The 23,697-nt window shown below is 39.8% G+C and overlaps 1 protein-coding gene across 1 annotated transcript; it reads right to left on the bottom strand.

The window, feature by feature from the left end:
• LOC8081073 (FIP1[V]-like protein) lies at nucleotides 856–15,117 on the bottom strand. Its single transcript, XM_002465323.2, has 17 exons — nucleotides 14,622–15,117; nucleotides 14,268–14,335; nucleotides 13,722–13,788; nucleotides 13,387–13,541; nucleotides 12,966–13,036; nucleotides 12,788–12,856; nucleotides 12,364–12,464; nucleotides 11,705–11,917; nucleotides 10,245–10,565; nucleotides 9,691–9,812; nucleotides 9,347–9,473; nucleotides 9,194–9,250; nucleotides 9,042–9,125; nucleotides 8,868–8,969; nucleotides 8,705–8,787; nucleotides 7,007–8,537; nucleotides 856–1,763 (listed from the first exon to the last, which is right to left on the bottom strand). The coding sequence occupies exons 1-17, from the start codon at nucleotides 14,874–14,876 to the stop codon at nucleotides 1,185–1,187; spliced, it is 4,005 nt and encodes a 1,334-aa protein (XP_002465368.2). The 5' UTR covers nucleotides 14,877–15,117; the 3' UTR covers nucleotides 856–1,184.

The raw sequence follows: 23,697 nt of genomic DNA, 5'->3' as shown, positions 1-23,697 counted from the left end.
GTTTAATTATAAATTAACTATTTTAAGTTTAACTTACTTTATAAAAAAAGTATAAACATTTATACAACTCTAAATAGGTATGTTTTGAAAATATATTTAATGCTAAATCTAAATAATACTTGTTTCCTATCAAATAATATCTATAATTCTTTGTATAAATTTGGTCAAAGCCCTATTTAGAGTATCTCCAAAAGCTTGGCTAAAATGAGTAGTCAAATTCTAATGTTTAGCCATTTTGTAAAATAGATAACTTCTTAAAAAAGAAGAAATTTACAACAGCCTTGCTATTAGCTAGTGCCAGTGGTGGGCTATATATGCCCAACGAAAATCAAGGGATAGCAAACTTTCTATTTTACAAAACCAAATAGCACATCTGTTGGAGCCTATTTTTCTACTATAAAAATTCTAAAAAGCCTTCATAATAAGAATAGCAAAGCTGTTGGAGTTGCTCTTAGAACGCATGATTCTAAAGACGGAAGGATAGGAAAAACATAAGATTAAAATGACCTGCAATTAAAATGCCATACGAATCAAGAATACGTAAGTTACGGACGAAGAGTTTGTACTCTACATAGGAAGACCACAAATCATCCAGTTCAAAGGGGAGCCTAAATCTAGCCAACAGTCTTCAAGGTTCACATACAGGCGAGCTGAACAAATCAAAAGAGACGGAACTATAGAAGCAGTGCAGAGGCAGAAGCATATAAAAACAATCAAACAAACAAAAATGCAAAAAGGCAGCCGCAGCAGCATACGATCTACATTTTACCATGAACTCGTCTTAATCAGAGAAAAAACACAACTGCTGCAGAATAAAAAAAAACTCTGTAGTTGATGCCATTCAGACTTTCAGAGTGTATGAAGAGATAAGTTCTTGAATCCAAAAACACACAAACATTTGCCAGCCTGCAGAAAGGAAATCATTTAAATCTTATATCTTAGGGGATAGTAAATCATTCCCCGGTGGTTTGAAAGCACCCCCGACACAAACACGTTACATTTGAAGTTGAACCCTTTTACTCTTAAACTATGCAAGATACTATGCTATAAAAGTACCTCAAGTGACTAATGTTTTCTATATTTTGTTTCCCTAACCCAGCCATCAGAAATAAACACAAAACAGTACAAGATTTTGAGTACCATAAGCGGAACACCTTGTTGAAGAAATCATCATGGACATACTCTCAAGGCATTTCCAGCATCCAACTATTGCCACCCCACCGCCGTTTCCTAGCAGGCCGCTGATTCTGGATATAATCTGTACTGCATGCTAAAGACGACAGGTCTTTCTTGTCACCATCCTCTTTTTGTGGTGCAATAGCCTCTTTGAACCTTTCCCTCCTTTTTTGCATCTTTTCCATTACCTCAAGAATGTGTTTGTCATCACATTCTCTTGTAGCTCTGTTGTTGCAAGCAGCATCTTTCGACATTGTATTATTCACCTGCAACTGCTCTGCTGAACCTGTTTCAATAACTGATTTCAGTACAACATTTCTTGGCTTAAGCTTGCTTTTAGAAATGATGTCATGATGGTCCTCTTCAATCAATTCTCCCTCCTCGACCTCCACATCTTCATTTAGCCACTTTTGGTCTGCTGATTTATCCAAATCCTGATTGCCCGAGTGATGGTGACCCATATTCTGTTTCCACGGTTTCTGATGTACATGCTTATGTCCGGAAGCGTGCAAATCCCTATCCACAGGATGATGTCCCTTTTGGTTATTCTCAATAACACGTCTTAACTCATTGCCTTGCCTCTCAAACTGCAAAAAGATAACATAACATTGAGGAATTTAAATCCAGTTGATGGTGAGAACATGTGCAAGGATATGGTACAAACTACCATTTTGCACCTAACAGAAAATACAAACAAAAATAATGCAACAAATACAGATATTGATGTTCCACCATAGAATAAGCAATTGTGCTATGAACTTCTAAAAGCTACTTATCAACACAAAAGATTGTAGCAGAAGAAAGGGACAGAAGCACAAGATCTGCAAAGCATTGCCTTGCTCCTTGTGGGAATTCTCCAGTTCCTCATATAGGTTGCATCTCGATGTGAAGATATATTAAAAAGCAAGTATGCAATTTGCGAAATTTCCAGTCTATATCCTGCCTAAAAAATTTGACAAGGTTGAAACAAAAAGTAACTGAGCTACAGATAAAAAGTTGGCACTCCTAAAGGCATGTTTAATAATGGTTAACCATATTGTTAATTGATTATGGTTAACCAAGAATATTGGTAATTGATTATGGTTAACCAAGAATATTGGTAATTGATTATGGTTAACCAAGGATATTGGTAATTGATTTTCAGATATTAATAACATGTGCTCAGGTCCTAAGCCTAGCTTGATATGACATGTATCTAACAATTCCTTTTGTTTATTGGAGTGGAATATGTTGATTTGCACTAATGCTAAGAACTATGAATAACTATGGACTTAAAACTACTTTTGTGTAGGTGGAGACTGGAGAGAGGGGAGTGTATGGCATCTCCCATTGCTTTTCCAAACCCAAGAAGTCGTAACATTCCTCACTATTGGGAATAAAAAATCCGAGTTGCATACGATCATCTGGTATTGGAACTTGACACAATAATAACCATTCTGCATTTGGAAGTTGATACAACAAAAATGATATCTGCTTTTGAAACTAGGACAGCTTTTGAAATATGCACCCATCAGAAGCAGAACACTTAATGACATAAATACAAGTGAAACAAAAAAACATTCTAGCAAAACCATTATAATTATAATATAAAAAGGGTGTTATAGAATATTCTTAGCTTTAAAATGTAAGCTAAGAATGATATCTGCTTTTGAAACTAGGAGCAGCTTTTGAAATATGCGCCCATCAGAAGCAGAACACTTAATGGCACAAATACAAGTGAAACAAAAAAAAACCATTCTAGCAAAACCATTATAATTATAATATAAAAAGGGTGCTATAGAGTATTCTTGGTTTGGGTCCACTCGGCTGCAGTTCTTTACAGCAGCTGCTGCAGGAAATGTAAGCTGCTGGTAGTGATTTGGCCTCTGCAGCAACAGCAGCAGCTGTGAAACAGTGCAGCCGAGCACTCCCATGAAATCACCAAAAAAAATGCAGCATGAATTGAACTCAATGTGGTATCCAAAATCAGAAATATGCAGAAAACAGAGAGCAGATAATACTTCGCAATCCTAAGACCTAGATAACTTCTATAGGAAAACACTAGGAACCTAAGTGGCATAAGATGGCCAGTAAAAAAAATAAAAAATCAATGAGTATTCAGTTGTTAACAGCTCAATCAGGCTACACATTTTAATGGTCATCAGAGATTTCAGCTGACATATTCTTAGAATAACATACATGTTTAGTTTGACTGAAGTCTTGATATGATTAAAGTGGCTAAGGTTGAATGAATTGCTGGTAAGTAAATAAAAGCTACAAGTCAGAAATCAAAGAAACAAAAGCTTATACACTGGTGCAATATCATCCATAATGCGTTACAACAGATTATAGATGTTTTACAACGAAAGGTAAAGTTTAGTTAAGTAGTATAAAAACAATCAAGAGATGATATCACACAGCATTAACCAAAGCTACTATTGAGGTCTCCATTACAGGTGCACTAGTTAAGGGCCTGTTTGGACCCATTAGAACTAAAAATTAGCTAGCTAATAGCTGCTATTTTTTAGCTAGCTAATTTTTAGTAGGAGGCCGTTTGGATCCACCTGCTAATAGGTGGTTGGATATTGAGTTGAAGGTACATATGAACTATTAACACCTATTAGCAACTCCAAACTAGCTAATGGAACTAATAGTCAGCAGCCCCCTAGCTAATAATTAGCAGGTCTGTTTGGATCCACTAGTACTGACTTTAGCTGCTAATTGTTAGTGCTAATAGATCCAAACAGGCTGTAAAATGGAATAAAAATGAATAAAACAGTATGGCAATACCGCTAGCATGCGTCAGGAGACATTATTAATCAAATAAAATTGATGATTAGCCAGATTACAAGGGGAGATGCTGAATGTAGAAGAACAATCAAAACAAGGATAGGCCAAAGGAAAAGGGAAGTAAGCATATAAGTTAAAAAGTGCTAGTCAACTTATTGAATGTTCAATGAACATAGAACATTACAGCCCCTTCAACTCTTCTAAAGTTCCAAAAACACCCTTACCTAATAACACCCATAAACTACCACAGGAACAACCACCCCCATGGCGCCCACATGACCAGAAATATGTAGCCAAGAGAGGAGAAATAGGAGTTTCAGGATAATGTTTTCTTTTTTCATAATACTCCCTCTGTTTCAAATTATAAGGCATTCTGGCTTTTCTAGATACATAGTTTTTACTAAGTGTACATAGCAAAAACTATGCCCCTAGAAAAATCTACGCCGCCTTATAATTTGAAACAGATGGATTATGAACTTATTTTTTCTTAAGCTTAGTATTACAGGTGTGTTCGGCTGCCTTAAGGTGCTGCAGCTGCGGAGAGAACTAGTACCAACAAAAAGCAAAACAGCAGCAGCCAGGGCCCAGGGGAAGTAGCACTTCCAGCCACCCTGTTCAGTGTATTTTCTTAGGGAAGTTTGGAAGTGGGACACGAGTGGAGCCCATTGTGTTGCAAGATACTATTATAAAAACCCATTGTGTTGCAAGATACTATTATAAAACATGAATATTTTTTTAAAAAAAATCTGTGTTGGATAGCATCAAAGCAATTCCTCATTAAATATTCATTGGTAAAAACTGTGGTACCACCAGAGCTATCTATTTGTTTGCCAGGATTTCAACAAGTGCACATGCAACTCAGATGGTAGGAGGAAGAGCTCAACTTCAGGCATCACTAACACATTAACGAAATAGTTTGTTTGTCTTTAGGAGTTTAGGGAACACTAGACGACAAACACTTGAACAAAAATAAACCATAATGTCATATCACATCACATGTTGATTTGGTGTTAATAGAAAGATAAACAAAAAAGCTTGCAAATAAATCCACATTGGTGTACTCAAAATCAAAACTAAATTTAACCTCTTATAACACCATGAAGTACTGTTAGTATGGTCTACTATGCACCAGCGTAGGCATAAATATTGCCCCTGGACACAGCCTTTTGTATAAACAGCAGCAACCACCTGGATAGACACATGCAGTCATCTAAAATTCTAAATTCTAAGCAGCTAAAATAAGAGAGGACTTGCTCTGGCCTCTGAGCCTGGTTTAGGCACTGAAAAGAAAATGCAACGTTCCTAGTGCAGAGTGCTTGCTAGCTGCAGGTTCGAATGTGGCATTTCAGTTTATATCCCTTTGTTTGCAATTGACAAAAAAGGTTAACACATTACACATATTACATTTGCCTAATGAGATAAGATTTTACTACAAAATAAATAAATGCTTCTAAAAAAGGAAGCACAAATGGAGCCATGGATGGGTGCATTAGTTTGTATCTCATGTGAGACTTGTTTTAGCTTGAGAAAGGTGCAATTCCAGAAAGAATAAATATTTCATGGTCACTGCTGACCCCTCTAGGTAAATATTCAGTATTTAAGTTTAGTAGTATCTGAATTACTCTTAATCTAAATAAGGAAGTCATCAAAAAGGGCACTTAAGAACCAGCATACTGCTTAAGCACTAAGCAATGAGTTAGCAGACTGCTTACCATATTTTAGAAGATCGCTACTAACTACTTGACAACCTAGCAAATACTTCCTCCATTCCAAATTATAAGACGTTTTGGTTTTTTCTAGATACGAAGCTTTTGCTATGGACCTAGATATACACTATGTCTATATACAGATTTAAAGCAATGTATCTCAAAATTTGGAACGTAGGGAGTAGTATGTAACTCATACAAGAGAACCTACATAGTAAAGATAGACAAAAACGTTGAACTTCATGTAGGTCAAAGAAGATTATTCACACCAACAGAGCCTTTAGTCCAATTCTCAAGATCAGGGTACACTAACGACAAAATCCAACAAGAACCACATTAACCAAGCAAGATAGCTTTAATTGAAAAATAGCAATATAATACAGGAAAATATTTGGTGGGAACAATATTCTTAATGGAATTGTCAAAACTCCCCTAAAGCATACTTAATAAAAGTTAAAGAAAACAAAACTTGGCACATCCCTAGCGCACCATTTTCATATGGATTTTTCAGAAACGATTTTGCATCTCAGCTTTTGAAACATGTCCCGTCCTTGGATGCACTATAGACGTACCAAGTTCCAATTAAAAAAAATGAAGTATGTATTTTTATGTTTTTTTCATAAATCCACCAAATATTTTTCCAATATAGTACTGGCAATAATGATAGCAGTAAAAGAACTTGGTTTGTAGGTCTGTAGCTCTGGTGCATAAATAATTCTTTGATATGTTTCATATCAGGAATCATGCAGCTACTATCTGAAGGTTATTTCATATCTACAGCCACAGAAATATCACGAAACAGTTTGTTTTTTGACAAAGGCAAACAATATAAGTCTAGATACCCGTGGAGGATTACTCAGGTCTTTGACAGAAAAGATTAACTATTATTCAGTTCATTTTTTACAAAGGCAAACAAGTCTAGATACCCGTGAAGGGTACTCAAGTCTTTGACAGAAAGATTAACTATTATTTGCCAGCATTTGGAGTGGATGTGAAATGCAACTAAACCATGTTGCATCCCGACAAATTGAACAGCTTAAACTATATGTGGCAAATGTTTCAGGAGGAAATGCTTTAGTGCTAAAATGCTTATATTTAAGCAAATCGGTGTCATCGTTAACAATTCCCAGTTAGTCACTACCCTAATGCTCACAAGGTTTTCTGATCTGTGCAGTTTAGTTGAATTTAGAATACCTAAAAGAGACTAAGAGTGGCTTGATATTTTTTTCGTGTGCATGTGCGTGTGCCAGCAGAACACATCATGTCAGAAATAAGAATGCAAAAGATGTAAAACCACAAATTGATAACAGGTCGATATGTACAATTTTGTTGAATTTGTTCTCCTCAAAGTTTACCTTTATTTTTCTATCATTCAAGTGGATGTTATCAGCATTATCCAGCTCATGTCTTCTCCCAACACAAATGTTTGAAACAGTATTACTATTTCTCATATCAAGGGAACTACAAATGGCTTCTGTATTAATTTTCTCTGTCGACTTATGCAGCTTCAAAGCATAAATCCTCCTATCACTGACAATGGATTGGCCATGCATCAATCTTCTTCCTTTCAGAAGTGGCAAATCAGCAAGAGTTTTTTGGTCCACAGAACCCAGATCAGAATGAAGCTTCCTCTTGATTGGCAGAACAAAACGGCCTGTTTCAGCAAAAGTATCAGTTCGCAAAGCAGATCGGGAGTTGCCAATACAAAATGATGAATCATGCTGCTTGTTCTTTTGATGGTACCCATGACAATCATTTTGTGCCATCTTAGCATTGCGGACTTTTTTGTTATTGATGCATCTGCTTCTTGAGCTCATAGAAGAGAAGCCAGTAGCAGGCCTGTCCCTCTCAGAATTATTGAGGCCAGGATACAGCTCAAGATGGTTAGCATGTCTGAAATGCCAATCATTGCTTTTGGCAAATCTTCCTTTGTCTCTGTATCTGCCTCTTACTGGACTCTGCCATTCGCAAATTCTGTAGTCAGTGTAATGGGAAAATTCAACATCCATGCTACGGTCATGTATGGCTCTTCTCTTTTCCTGACTATACCTTTCTCTGTACATTTGTCCATCATCAGCATCAGGCATATCAGTTTTTACCATTGAATGGTATATATGATCACGATCTCGCTGCCACTCATTGGCTGAAGAGAAGCACTCATCAACATCTTCTCCTTCACTGATGTCACATGACAAAGATTGTCTACGGTGGTAATTAGACTCATTGCTAAAGTAATGCTCGTCATTTTTCAGAGCTATTCTTTCAAGAGGCGAATAACGTTGTTCATAAGATTGATTGCGAACTGAATTGTGATAGTTAGTCCTCAGGGAAGATGAGCTAGATCTTCTCTTCTCATACTTCCGATCATACCTACTAGGATAGCTGTCTGTTGGTTTTTCTTTTTCAACGAATATAGCATTCCTTCTGTCATCTAAATTGTGTCTCCTCTGTCCTTTTCTTGTTTCATGTCTTGATTTAACGTCTCGATCACTGTTGCAACCAACGAAAAGTTTACTGGACTTGTCTTGTCCAGCGAAAGGAGCTTCACCCCTCCACAAAAGTTTAGATGACACCTTTCTATCATCGGCAGAAGGGGTATAACCACGACTGCAACTTTCACTATCTTCTCTGTCTGACCTACTTGAATAGCAATTAAAATCAAATTTGACATGCTCATCCTTAAGTTTGGTGTCTTCAAAGAAGTCCCTGAAATCTGAATGTCTATCAGATCTCTTAAAATACAGATTTTCTTTTGATTCTCCAGAAAGCATATCAGAATAATCAGGACTACGAGATTGATCCCTTGCAAAATAAGAATCTCTTCTATCAAGTTTGCTCCCAACACCCTCTGAGGAACCTCCATCATGAACTTCCTTATCAACCACCCTGCCCAACAAAAAGCAAGAGACATTCAAATGTCTTTCACCAGGATGATCAATAGACATCAGCATGCAGTGCAATTAACAAGACAATCAGCTCAGGAATCAACTTGAGAAACACACAGGTAACCATCCTAAAAAGTGGCCCCAATATGTAGCTTCAACCACGCATACCTTTCAGTAGCCACACCCTTGTGATTTAACTTTGAGCTGTCATCCAAAGTGGAATGATTTGATGGCGAAAGCGTCATGTTTACCTGCTCAACCATATTAACTTGTTAGAATACAGCCAGAAGATATTGCTGAACCATACAAAAAAGACATTGATGAAACATACTTGAATCACAACATCTGAATCCCTTTGTATTGGACGCCACAAGTCTGCTGAAGGAACACGTTCACATGCACTGCCTTCAACATGGATTGCTCTACCTTTTGGCTAGATTTACAAAACCATGTTAGCTCTGATAGATTACAGGTGAACATATGCTAATTCATGACTTCATATTACCTTGCCAAGGCCATTTCTTCCTTCAGATCCAGAACCATTTGCTACCTTGGACATTGCTTTGACAGATTTCAGTTTGTATGATTCCTGAACGCAGAGATCATAAGATTTTGCTTAACAAGAAATATGGAAAGCATCCAAGGTTTATGCCTTACCTGCTCCAATCCTGATGTTTCATTTACAAGTGATCTAGCCCCTAACCTTAATTTTTTCTGCACAAAAAGAAGTGTTGTACTTAGCTCAATTATCATCTGACAGCTTAGAAACTGCTACGCAAATGCTGATATGAAACAGCATGACCAAATTACCATGCTACACCAGTATTTTCTCCAGCCTTCTTCATCCAGACTAAAATTGAAGTAGTCAGTAAGATCCACCCCTTGCTGTCTCCAAGGCTTCTGTTGAAATGCTTCAATGTCTATGTCGAAAATTGTGCTAAAGTAATATAACAGTGTTAGGGTCAGCACTAAAGCTACTGCATCATACTTATGGGTTATGACATGAAAGAATATATACAAGCAAGCCAATTTATGCAGCTAGTAGTCAAGGACAATATGTTTTCCTCTTTTGACACCTATAATAAAAAAGAGACGACCACTATGAAAACTATATGAATTACATGTTTTTGCATTCATACGAGAAGGAAGCTCACCCGTTTCTTGGCAAGGAAAAATTATAATCACGCTGAAACACATGCTGGTGACCTCGATCGATTTGCCCCATGATAGGTAATGGCGTTTTCTCAATAAGTCCCTTGCACTGGAGCCCACCAACCTGGAACAGCACAGTCCAAACAAAAAAATATATATAGATATGAGGTCGAATTGTCTAAACAAGAAATACATGTGAGCCAATAGTGCTGCGATTGGCATAGTTGGATGGAAAACACATTGCAATACATTCATCAAAATTGTTTTGCTCAGGAATGCATACATCATTAAGTAAACAACTGCAACACAGCAGCTTCGAGCTAATGTATCAGCACAGTGAAAATTGGTATAGAGAGCCAATCGACTTGAAGCTCACTAGAAGTTTGCATATGATTGGCATTTGGCAGGAACCCTCATAATACATGCAATGTGCCACAGTACCGGAGTATCTAGAGCCTCCCCTGAATTAACTGCACCTATAATACTTCAATTTCGCACTACAGCACCAACAAGAATCTTAATAAAACCAATTATTCAGCCAATTCAAGAATTATACCGTTGCCCAGCCGCCATCGTTAACAGATGAACCCTTCACACGGTCGTCCGTATCATCTCCCTCCTCATCCTCAGCCACGCATCCCTCTCCACGCCCCACAGGGGGCCGCGGCAGTGGCGCGCTGGTGTCCTCGTTCAGCACGATGCGGAGGCCATCATCGCTCTCCTCGTCGCTGCTGCTGTAGCCCTCGGTCCCGTCGCCCAAATCAACCGCCTCGTTCGCGTCGGGCTCTGGGACCTCCCCCTCGCCGTCGGTGACCGGGTCGGAATCCCTCGCGTTTGAGTCGCCACTCTCCCCTGCGGCGGCGAGCGCGGCGACGACCTGCTCATCGAGGTCCGCGTAAAGGTCCTCGACGTCGTCGACATTGCTGTCGTTGGTGGATACCGCGACGGCGGCGGCCGCGTCCAATAGGTCAGCCATGGAGCGGCGCAGCAGCAAAGGAAGCACGGATGAGGTACTAAGCTGCTAAGCCATTGGTAGCGCGCCGACGAAGGTCGCGCAAAAACCTTGGACCGCCGCTGCTTAAAGCCTAAAACCCTAGAACTTGCGGAGGCATTGGGGCCAGGCCAGGCAAGTGGGCGCACAGATTGGCGATGAGACGGACCTGAAGTAGTGGGGCGTTCTCTCAAACTTCTCACGGGTGACGGACTGACGGAGTGACGGGCCGCATTCACTCGGACATTTTGGGCTCGGGTAAATGCTAGTACACCATTACGGTTCGGCGCGTGATCCTTATACTGATTTATTCTGGAAAAATATTATTCCATGTCTTAAAAAAAATAGTAGCTGGTAAGCTCAAACGAACAGGATAAAACTCAATGGATTCAAAGCATGCCCCAGTTCAAAATTTGAGACCTGATCTGAACTCAATTTAGTTGCTTGTTTGTTAATTAATTAATAAATTAAATTACTAAAAGCATGCTCGAATTAACTGCTTTGTTCTTCGCTCCTTGAGTGATTCTACGGACTACGGGCACGGGGAAGATTTTCAATAAATCAGCGTTATTCTAGGGGAAAGTTCACTTCAGCATTTGAACCAAATTTAGATATATTCAAATATTATACAACCAATGAAACAACCACCACACGTGTTACAGGTAGAATCTAGAATGATATCAAGTGGCGCAGTAAGCCAATAACCCAGAGTTAATGTACAACATTTACCGAAATTGTTTCCTAGAATAAAAATCGGCAGTCTATAATTCTGTATTGTGTATGCTTTCAATATGTCCTATGCTAGCTCACAACATCGCGGTTCAAAACTGCAATGCAGCAATCTGTCAACTTTGGAGGTACAATGGTGAAACAGATGAAACACTGTTTCTTGCTGCTTCGCCTAATATCAATTCCAATCAATGGCGTTCTTCAGCAAACTGGATCTGTTCAAGTGGTGTAAACTGGGCAGTGCTCCTGTTCCTAGAAAATCGGTAGCCCACAAAGATGGACAGGCAAATGGCTACCACTGAAAGAAGTAAAGCAAAGGCAGTTGCAGCATCCCAAGAGCGATTAGGAGCTGGACGGTAATATGCAGCTTCAGATGAACGTTGTATATCCAAAACCAACCAGTTGCAACTGGCTGAGTAATGATCGGACTTGCTCCATGCTTTGCCATCAGTTGGGTACCAAAAGGCTACAGCCATATTGCTGGGATGTCCTATTGTGAACTGTGCATCCTGCATCGCCAAAGGAGCATTTGATTACTGTATTTGGTTAGGGTAAATACAGTAAAGCATAAAACTTCAAGCAGGTTAAATTGATATAGATGGTATCATGTCAGTCAGTTCACATTTTTTAAATAGGTGCACATACACATCGGCCATCATAAGTACAGATGAGGTGGATTTGTCAAAGCACCCTGGGCACAAGATGCCTGTTTTTGTTTCGGTTGTGTACCTTAACAGTTCCACAAACAACTGATAATGGCATGGTTGCATCACAGTAGAGACCAGATAACTAGGAATTCATCCAGAATATGTGCTGTCTACTAAGAAAAATGTGTCCATGTTGCTTAACACAGTTTATACATTAATGATTTAAATTGCCATTAACTAACCGAAACATGATAGTGCAGGCACTCATACTGCAGTATCTTAAATGTAACGTGTTTGTGGATAAGTACCTGCTGAAATTGATCCATTGTTCTTAAGGGTCTTGAAAACTCAAAATAATATGTGCCCTTCTCATCCTGTTTTCCATAAGGATTATCATCATCAACAAAGCCTGGAAGAAGATTTCAAATAACCATTAATAATAAATTTTAACTTGCATGTATTTGCCATTTGGTCAACATTCAATTAAGGTATATTGATTGATGACTAGCCAGGTTACATTGTCGAGAGCATATGTTTCCATATTGTTGCAGTGGATGTCCATTGCTTGTTTTAAAAATATACGTGCAGTTAGAGAAAAGGGGCATTTAGAAGATTAAAGCATGCAAACTCAAGTTGTCAACTCTCAGAAGACGGTCTCCATATGTTATGTTCTTTAGAATTCATAACCAGACCAAGTATGAAGATAAAAAAGAAATGAGTCTGATGGTATGCCTGAATGGACGGTCAGTGAACTGTGCCACCAAGCCCCATGCCAATCATTTTGAGCATCTAAATTGTTCTCTGAAACAAGTTTTGTCCCAAACAAAGTTCAATAAAGAAAGGTTAGTAGGAAAATAACCAAACATATAATCCATACATGATGATTTCTGAATTTTGTAAGCATGTTTACCTTTAGGGCCCAGTCCATCAAGGTATCGGCAATGTGGATTCCATGCATAGACATCAACAAGGTGACCAAATCTAAATAAAGGAATACTCTAACCGTAAGTTTCTATTCATACAATACATAAGTACACGACCATCATGCAATGAAGTACTCCCTCCATCCCAAATTGCAAGTCATTCCAAGAATCTTGGAGAGTCAAACTTTTCTAAGTTTGACCAAATTTATATGATAAAATAATTATTATTATGATACCAACTAAGTATCATTAGATTCTTCCTTAATTACATTTTCATAGTATACTCACTTTATGTTACAAATCTTAGTATTTCTCTCTATAATTTTAGTCAAACGTGAAAATGCTTTGACTCTCCAAGATTTTTGGAATGACTTACAATTTGGGATGGAGGGAGTAGAACATATTTACCTGTCGTTTCCATTCCCAGCTGCATTGTCTATGTGATTGCCACCATAAAGTCGTCCAGGAATAGCATTTCCAATTGAGAAGTGCATAATGTCAACCTCATGACCTCTACAACTTTTACTTGTGCATGAACCTGGCATATCTTTGCATCCTCCCATCTAAAAAGGACAAACAGTATAATGTTTGCCATACATTATACAATAACCAATAAGAAAGAGTACAAAATGCATTATCCAGAAATACAAAAAGGAGATGTTAACGTAACGATAAAAAAAAGCTCAATGCATGCATGAAACTACACTTGTAATGGTTCATAGCTGGAAGCAACCCAAACTTACATTGTAAAATGTGGCTTTCTCTCCAACTTGGAACATGAGAGCAACAGAAGGGCATTTGTTACTTTCCCTGTGTTGATGAACAGGTGAACCAAAAGCACAGGTTACTAGATTCAGAGCTATATGTTTAAATTAATGGTAGAAGGTTAAAATCCATTTTGAGAATGAAATAGTTCTCGCAAGGCACAATCAATCAAATCAAACCAGCAACATGCCTTGGGTGGAAGGTATACTCAATCCAGTTAAAACACCGTCAGGCCTCAAAGAAGACCAACACAACAAGAAAAGCTGTTATGATACTAGTACTATTTAACAGAACAATCGAGAAAAATGTATAAATCTATAGGCCTCCAATCAACTGACAATGCCAAAGTTAAAGGACAAACAGATCGTGACGGATTGGTGCATCAAAAAAACGATATAGGAGTAGCTGATTGGTTGCCCAACGTCTCTGAACTAAAAGAGTGGCCATAAAGAGCACTACAACCCCCACTATCGCTCTATCCGCACTGGTACAGATGTAGTGACACAGAAAGAAGGCGAAAGTACCCTTTAGTGTAAGCGTAATCCCCATAAACCTGAAGCAAGAAGAAGACGTTGACACCATCATGCACAGCCTGCACAGCCAACTTCCGAAGTCAATAAAGCACCACTTCGGAGACATCAAGGTTTCAAAGTATTAGTAGAAAACTGAACTCGATCATCTAGCTAGCTATTCCAGATAAATCTAATATTTTGCAATCGCAAGTCCATGATTCGGCTTATCGAGCCCCATTTCGGCAACAGTCAGTTCTGAATCTAATTGAGATCAGCCTAACTTCTCGTGATCCACATGTTTCGCTATGGGGGAGGAGAGTAAGAGAAAGAGAAGACGACGAAGAAGAGAGCCTGGAAGCGACGAACCTTTACAGCGACCTTGCCGCCGGAGTAGGCCTTATCTTCGTCTGGATCGAGCGCCGGCAGCAGCGCGAACTCTGAGGCCTCCACGCTGTCCCAGTCGTCGCTGTGCCCGTCCACGGTCACCTCCCCGGGGCGGAACTCCGCGAGCACGTGCCCGCTGCCTCCAGCGCAGGTGGGCGCCTCGCCATGGTGCTCGTGCGCGCTGGTGGCTACCGCGAGGGCAGCCGCTGCGAACAGGATGACGAGTAACCTCCTCATGCAGGGACGAGCAGATCGAGGCTTCGTGGTCGACCGGAGGCCGGAGCCACGCTGCAGGAGGCTCCTTCCGTGGTCGGGGCAGCAAGAGCCTCGATAGGCCGAGATTGGTCAAGTCAGCCTAGCCCACGCAGCGGCGGCGGCGAAGAGAACAAGGAGGCGTCCGTCGCCGGCCTGGTTGGGGCTGAATTTTCGCTTCAGCCCGTGAACAGCAGGAGTTGACGGGAGTACCCCTGTGGCTCCACCTAGCATTAACCTTTTGACAGCCACGTGGAATGGGCGGACCCTGGTCCGTGCATCCATGGTGAATTGTTGACATGTGTAGAGAAGGTACTCCTAGAGTCCTAGTACACAAACTACTATAATTTTAACATTAATTGTATTGTTATCTAAACATTTTTCTGACATGGTAAGATAGGCCTTTCGTTTTTATTTGACAAACATTATCCAATCATAGAGTAACTAGGTTTAAAAGATTCATCTCGTGATTTACAGATAAACTGTGCAATTAGTTTTTGTTTTCATCTATATTTAATACTCCATGCATGCGGCGCAAAGTTCGATTTGACGGGGAATCTTGAAAAGATTTTGGATTTCAGGGTGAACTAAACAAGGCCATAGTAGTTATTAAGAAAAGAGAGTAAAAATTATAGAAACCGGGTCTAAGTTAGAAACCATATCTACACGAAAACCAAAACATGAAGGAATGTGATTGATAGAGATTGGAGAGAGAATGTATGTGATTGGATAAAAAATATCCATTAGGATTATGGTTTCTATATATAGTGTCTAAAGAAATTAATAGGTATAAAAATTACATATAGTTTCTAGCATTGGGACTGCTCTAACCAAATCTCATGCCCAGCAAAATATGCATATAAAAACCATGGTCACAATGGATAGTTTCTACACAATAATTTTTTATCCAATCACATTCATCATCTCTCTCTCCATTCCTAACCAATCACATCCTTCATGTCTTAGTTCTCGTGTAGACATGGTTTCTAACTTAAATTCAATTCTATGAATTTTGCTTTCTCTCTTCGATAATTATACTTAGGTAGCAATACAATTAATATCCATAGAAATTATGATAATTTCAGTATTTGGAGTATCATTAGGCCAGTGCATGTTATCTTTGTCTTTCTAAATTTAATCTCTACGCATGTTGTCTAGTCTTCGTGTGATGTTGTGTTATATATGTCACATGTGGATCATCTACTATAGAGGTACACAGGTATTAGGTATTGAATTGTTCTTGAATCAATTTAATTTTACCAAAAACTCATGTTCTAAGACATCCACGGCGCTAATAGTTAGACAAGTCTCAAGTGCTCAGAGTGACCGAACCCCAAGTGTTAAGATGAGAGAAATAACTTGTGGCTTGTTCTTGGTTGGGTTGGGCTTTCTGAAAATTCCAATATCATTGAGAACAGAGTTCAGAGTAAAAGGCTATGGCGTTTTCACAAGTCCTGTTGTGCTAAGGCTGTGGAAGTTCTGCGTTTAGACGAGAAGTCCGCGTTCAAAGGTGGAAGCTCTGCACCCTAGACGCCCATAATGTTTTGAGCTTTAACGGTGGTTCTTATGGGGACTAAATATATGTACCCATCCCACGTGCTCGGTTGGTGTTGCTGATGCACTCATCATTCTAAAGACATTCCAAAGCTCTATGAATCTCTCCCCAACCCATCTCTTTGTGAGAGTGAGCGATAAGTGTGTGATTAAAGTGTTGGGTTAAGAATAAGAGTTACAGATCATTTGAGAGCATGCCTTGGAAGAGACTCCAAGCCTTTGTGGCTCCCTCAATAACGAGGACGTAGGCAACCCCTAGTGGTTTCGCTGAACCTTGAGGTAAATATTTTGTCTCGCCTCTTGTTGTGTGGTGACTAGAGCTCACCTCTTTATTTTGAACTGCTATATTTGCTTGCCACCCGTTCTACTAGGTTATATGTGTTTGTGGGTGTAGGTATTTTATGGATTTGCTACTAGATATCTCCAAATTCTATACAAGTTTTGTTTGAGATAGAACTCTAAGCGCACATATTATTTGAGCTTCTTTTGTGTTGTGAGGTGGTTTCACATCTTTATGCTTTTTGCGTCTGAGTATGGAAGTTCCACACTCTTCTAGTTCACTACGAAGCTTTGTTTGTTGATAAATTTTAGAAACGCCTATTTACCCCTCGAGGCAACATAGATTTTTCCAGGAGTGGTGATCCTTAGGCTTGCCTCTAAATGGACATAGATTACTGAAAGGTTCTAATATGGCTAGAGGGGGGTGAATAGCCTATTTAAAAATTCTAAAAAAACACTAGAGCAAGAGGTTAGTAAATAACAAAGCGAAGCTTTTTGCTCTAGCTCTAAAAGGGGTGTTTGCAAGCCACCTACCCAACAATTCTAGTTGCTATGATCACCATGCACACAAGAGCTAAGTCTCTACTTACACTAGAGAGCTACCTAAAGTTTCTATACAAGAAGTAAGCTACTCTAGTTTGCAAGAAAGTAAGAGAGAGTGTTTGAACTTTATACCACCGAGTAGAGGGGATGAACCAATCACAATATTATGAAGTCCAATCACCGGGAGAAATCCAATCAACAAACACAATGGGACACAAGATTTTTCTCCCGAGGTTCACGTGCTTGCCGGCACGCTACGTCCCCGTTGTGTCGACCAACACTTGGTGGTTCGGTGGCTAAGAGGTGTAGCACGAACCTCGTCCTCACTAGGACACCATAAGAACCTACCCACAAGTGAGGTAACTCAATGACACGAGCAATCCACTAATGTTGCCTTTGGCTCTCCGCCAAGGTAGGCACAAACCTCTCACAATCACCAACTCGTGCCAATCCTCCTCCGCTGCTCCAAGCCGTCTAGGTGGCGGCAACCACCAAGAGTAACAAGAAAACCGCAGCTAGAACGATCCCCAAGTGCCACTAGATGCAATCACTCAAGCAAATGCACTTGGAATCACTCCCAATCTCACAAAGATGTTTAATCTATGAAGGAGATGAGTGGGAGGTGTTTGCTTAGGCTCACAAGGATGTCTAGTATGTTAGAATGCCAAGAGTGTGAGCCCCAAGCCGGCCAAACACGTATTTATAGCCCCTCAAACAAATAGAGTCGTTGGCTCTTTCACTGGGCGAAATACGGGGTCACCGGACGCTCTTAAAGGGGCACCGGACGCTCAACACCAGCGTCCGGTGCTCCAACGTCAGCCGTGTGTCAGAGTCTAACGGTAACCTGCAGAGCACCGGACGCTGAGCAGGTTGGCACCGGACCGGACTCATGCGCAGAGAGCTCCGCAAACTCGTAGGGTCACCGGACGCACCCTGAGCGTCCGGTACTCACCGGACTCACACCCAGAGAGGGTTGCAAAACGCGCGGACACCAGACTCAGACCACCGGACGCTCCAGCTTGCGTCCGGTGCCTGGCGTCTGGTGCCTAACCCTAGCTGAGCCAGGCAGCCTGCACACCGGACGCTCAGACACAGCGTCCGGTGCCTCTGAGCCAGCGTTCGGTGAGTGTTCCTCAACGAGAAACACTCCCGCGACTTCTCCAAATTTCCCACCGGCGCAATAGAAAATATGCACTTCATTTTCTCGAAAAGCGCCGAATCCCGCCTCGCAAGCTCGGCGAGAGGGAGAGAGGAACCCATCCTCTCTCTACCCTTGAAACTCCACCTCCTTCTCAAAGTGTGCCAACACCACAACGTGTGTACCAACAAGTGCACGTGTGTTAGCATTTTCACAAACATTTTCTTTGAAGGAGTTAAGTTAGCTCACTAGGTTCTAAATGCATGCACATGAACAATAACACCTAGTGGCACTTGATAACCGCTTAGCCAAAGAATTCCCCTCTTTATAGTACGACTATCTATCCTAAATGTGATCACACCCTCTATGGTGTCTTGATCACCAAAGCAAAAACCCTAAGCAATACCTTTGCCTTGATCTCCATAGGGTTTTGTTTTTCTCTTTCTTCTTTTCAAGTTGAGCACTTGATCATCTTGTGGTCATCACCATCATCACCATGATCATCTCTTGCTCCATCACTTGGCATGTACCAACCTCATTAAGTCTACACACACTTAGTATAGAGGTTAGTACTAGGGTTTCATCAATTATCCAAAACCAAACTAGGGCTTTCAATTACTCGCAAGTCGCCAAAGCATAGAGACATATCTTTGTGTCATCCTCTTGTGTGGTTTGCTCACTCTACGCTTGCATGTTACTTTGATGTCTTCAATTCATAGTGTAGATACATTATGTTTTGTTATTCTAGGGTGCTTATACCTAGATACTTTACCATTTTAGTGACCTAGCTATTGCTTTTTCAATACTAAAATTGCGTAGTCTTTGTTACCCTAGACGTGGACGTGCAAGATCATAAGCTAGCGTAGTACTTGTTAGGGCCATATTAAGCCTAACTTGTTTGTCTAGTGTCGTGCCTTGTAGAAAAAAATAATTAGACTATTCACCCTTTATAGCTATCCATAGGTCTCTATCAACACCTCAGTTGCAAGTGGGACCATATCACCAAGAGCAATGTATAGTTGTTACCACAAGAATCATTCATGCATGTTCATGTTTGGATGGACTGTCCGTCATGTCAGACGGATTCCTTCTTAATGGTTCTTGATCGTCTAGGCTATGTATAGATGATTGTTTGGTAGAATGAATGGACTATCCGTTTGAAGTTTAAACACAATAGTGTCCAACTTCTTAGGTTCTAACTTATCATATTTTAGATTTTTATCTGTGTATGACGTTTTTATGCACATGATGCTCATACACCCGATCCATAAATTTTTAATGGTCATTCACAATTTAGGTTCCTCCTGATATGTGCCTTCTAATTTTCAACCCTTAAACTAGACTCGCAAATAATTATCATTATTTATAATACAAATGTCCTAAAGAGCTAGACCACAATATAAAATGGAATAGCAATGACGAATGAAATAGATGGAGATTCACATTATAGTTTTTTAGAACTACTTCAACGAAATGGACGTGAATGCTTCAAAGCAACCGAGCCCAGAGTTCACATCTGCTAAAAATAGTATGCTTTCACACGCCCTGTTTGGTAGTGTCAGGTAAAGCGTTTCTAAGAAGTTGTACAAATGGAGGCAAAGTACAGTAGAAAAGTTGTTTTGATTCAACTTCCATGTTTTAGTATGTGTTGCCGTCAAAAGTGGTCTGAATCACATACAAGCATCGAAAGTGGTCTGAATTACATACCAGCAGGGCTTTGGACGTCCGGGCCGCCACAGACCAAAGCGCACAACAAGATATCACTCTTTCGTTGTGGAGAATGGAGAGATTTACAAGCAAATCTCCAAAAGATAATCAATATACTTGTGTGACGAAGAACTGGCTAGTTTTCAAGCAAACTAGCAAAGAAGTCGTCGAAGTTTTCACCTGAGAGGAACCCCGTCGGGGTAGGGACATTGTTGGGTTGCCCTAGATCGGCCAGCAAGTCTAGGACGTCATCCTTGGTTGTGGACCAAGAAATAAACAACATAAAGTTTGAAAGAGTAAAGGGGTTAAATGAGTAGATTGATTTGTGTTTTGATGATTGGATAGTTGAGAACTCAATTGGCTATGATCCTCTCGTATATATGGAGGGAGTGGTCTTATTCTAGTAGAAAACATCTTCAACACTTAGATCTTCAAGTTTCCTACGTGGAGTCTTCTTCCATATTAAAACAAAACAAAACGTGAATTGGAATCAAATCGGTTTGGAGAGACACAAAAGTTGACTTAGAAGACTGGGAAATTTGGGCCCAGGAATCAAAACCAAATCAACTTTCCATGGGCCCAAAAGGCTGTTTCTGGGCTGAGAACAGAGGGAGTCAGCTTAGCCGACTGGGAAACTCGGTTAAGCCAACTTGCCACAAGAATTTTTAGGTGGAAATTTTGCTAAATTCGTAATTAATGTATCCGGACTCCAGACGAGATGATCCATATATGTTTTTCAATCAGCTCGGTGAAAGAAACGCAATGGTGAAGTTCATGCTTGCGTTTCATTATATAAAGAAACTAATAATTTTTTATTATTTCTTGATGATAGTCATATAGGAGTAAAAGGGTTCGTAAATAAAAGCGCTAGTGCCACAACCAGTCCATAAATTGTTAAAGCTTCCATAAAAGCTAGACTAAGCAATAAGGCCTTGTTTAGATCCAAAAAGTTTTTGGATTTTGACACTGTAGCACTTTCGTTTTTATTTGACAAACATTATCCAATCTTGGAGTTACTAGGCTTAAAAGATTCGTCTTGTGATTTACAGACAAACTATGTAATTAGTTTTTGTTTTCATCTATATTTAATGCTCTATGCATGTGCCGTAAGATTCATCAATGTGATAGGGAATCTTGAAAAATTTTAGTCTTTGAGGTGAATAAACAAGGCCCAAAGTACTTCTTATTTTACCCTCTGGTCTCGCAATACCTTCTACAGCTTGTCCTGCAACAATACCTTGACCAACTCCGGGCCCAATAAAAGCAAGCCCAACAGCCAATCCAGCAGAGCAGCAATTTGTGGATGTCAAGGTGAATAAGGTGCTTCCTTGATTGGTTTCAAAAAAGAAAAAAGGTGCTTCCTTGATTCTCGACAACAAAAAGTCGTGCTTGAAATCTCGATTATAACTGTCTCGACCACAACCTCAATAGCAATAGATGATTATGAAGTTGGTAACATGCTAAGGAAATGTAGTGGCCCCACCACGCTGATGTCTAATCGATCGAGCATCCAATGCAAACAGATTAATAGCCGACCTCGCCTTTGTCTAGAGCTACCTATCATCATCATACTGTGATTAGAGATAATATAAAGCTTGGTGAAACGTGCCCAAGCCATGCAAAAGCGGGCCCAGCTAAGAAATATTAGAATCATGGAATTACAGTGGAGGATATGCCCTTCGAGATTTTATTGAAGGCAAAGATAAAGTGCCAAAATTACAGAGTAGTAGCACAATAAAGCAAAGTAAAGCAAAACAAAAGAAAAGAAAACAAAACAAAACAGAACAGAAAACTTATGGACAAAAAAGAGACAAAGAAAATAGAAAAGAAGTGGTCTAAGTTTAGGCTGATAATCCATAATTCGAAACTTGATTGTAGGCTTTGCTTAACCCTACGCTGAACCAATCTTAATTCTGAAAAAAAATCCAATACGAAGTGAAGAATTGTAGTCAGCGGCCTGAGTTTAGGATGTGCTCCTTAGTCCTTACCAACACGACTTATGTAAGCTTATTCGCTTAAGCTTATCCGCTGAATCTAGCAGTCATTCAACAATATTTTTTTTCTCATAATCTCTACTATAATTGAAATCTACTCCAGCCAAATCCCACCTACAACATCAACGGCTTACAGCTCATGTCCTACAAAATAGACGGCTCAGATTAAAAGTATGATGACAACCTTACATCCTCGCCTCGCCTCACGCCCTCACGCATCGCGTCGCGTCATCTCTCCCGTGAAAAACTCCATCTCCGTATCGTATCTCAAAAAACCGCGATCCCGGCCGTAGAAGTGGAGCACCGCGTCGCCGATCCCGCCGTACCTCCCTATCTCCGTATCGTATCTCAGAAAACCGCGATCCCGACCGTGCAAGTGGAGCACCGCGTCGCCGATCCCGCCGTACCGATCCCAGTCGTGGAAGTGGAGCACCGCGTCGCCGATCCCGTCCGATCAAAAAATGGCATATATACCTACATTACACACTATTGCTAGAAGACTCGGTCTCGCCATGGGACTGACAAATGCAAAGTGGAGCAACAATATTTATAAATGGAAGCGAGAATATCCACTTGTAACAAAGGTTACAGATAATAATAAATACTGGTAACCACTCGTAATACATTTCACATTTGTCAGTAAAAAGGTTATTTCATTCATTCATTGTGCACATCAATAACAACTACTCTTGTCCAGGAAATTGGGAGGCTTTCTTGTATACAACTTTATGAAGTTGTGGGACGGCAAAAATTTGCCACAAATCAACAGTGTAAGCATATATAGCCTATAACAATACATATCTTACACTACAAAAATAATAATAACTAATTATCATTTGCCATGCACAGCACTCAACTTCGCTGAGGATGAAATTTTTGGTGGATATTTTGGCGAGTAAAGCAAACGAATGTTTCGACAACATCCCCGAAGATGTCCAGTACATGATTAAAGAGTTAGACAAAATGTAACATAGATGCTTATAATAAGACAAATAGCTCTATTATGCCTTGTTACATGAAAAAATATTTTTCGAACTATAATTTTTGTTTTTTCAATCATCCTAAAATTAAACCGTAGCGTTAGCACGGACTAAATCAATAAATAATATTTTCTGTTACGAACAGAACTAGCCATGGTCGTGCTTGTGCATGCACAGTGCATGACATGCCCCCATCCTTTGGGCAGCTCGACACTCCACAGCAACTAACAACCTTTTTATATGTTGGGGTGTTTGGTTCCGCTGACTAAACTTTAGTATGTTATATCACATGTTTAGACAATAATTAGAAGTATTAAATATAGGTTAATTACAAAACTAATATGTAGGTGAAGACTAATTTTTGAGATAAATTTATTAAACTTAATTAATTCATGATTTTGATAATATGGTGCTATAGTGAACATGTATTAATGATAGATTAATTAGATTTAATAAATTCATTTCACAAATTAGTCTTTATGTGTAATTAATTTTATAATTAGCTCATATTTAATCTTTCTAATTAACATCTAAACATCTAATATGATAGAGAAACTTTAGTCCCTGAATCCGAACTTGGGCACTGCATGAGCGAGATCTCGTTGTGCCCC

This window comes from Sorghum bicolor, chromosome 1 (assembly GCF_000003195.3).
Source record: "Sorghum bicolor cultivar BTx623 chromosome 1, Sorghum_bicolor_NCBIv3, whole genome shotgun sequence".
Taxonomy (NCBI): Eukaryota; Viridiplantae; Streptophyta; class Magnoliopsida; order Poales; family Poaceae; genus Sorghum; species Sorghum bicolor.
This window is presented reverse-complemented; position numbering and strand designations above follow the sequence as displayed.

What these genes read in the sequence shown, in the direction of transcription:
- LOC8081073 (XM_002465323.2), bottom strand. Translation starts at nt 14,876, where the DNA reads ATGAGGAGGTTACTCGTCATCCTGTTCGCAGCGGCTGCCCTCGCGGTA. An exon ending in CAATGGATCAATTTCAGCAG is followed by an intron (nt 11,918 to 12,363) that starts GTACTTATCCAC and finishes TTGGCGATGCAG; the next exon opens with GATGCACAGTTCACAATAGG. An exon ending in TGAATGATAGAAAAATAAAG is followed by an intron (nt 1,764 to 7,006) that starts GTAAACTTTGAG and finishes ATCTTTTTGCAG; the next exon opens with TTTGAGAGGCAAGGCAATGA.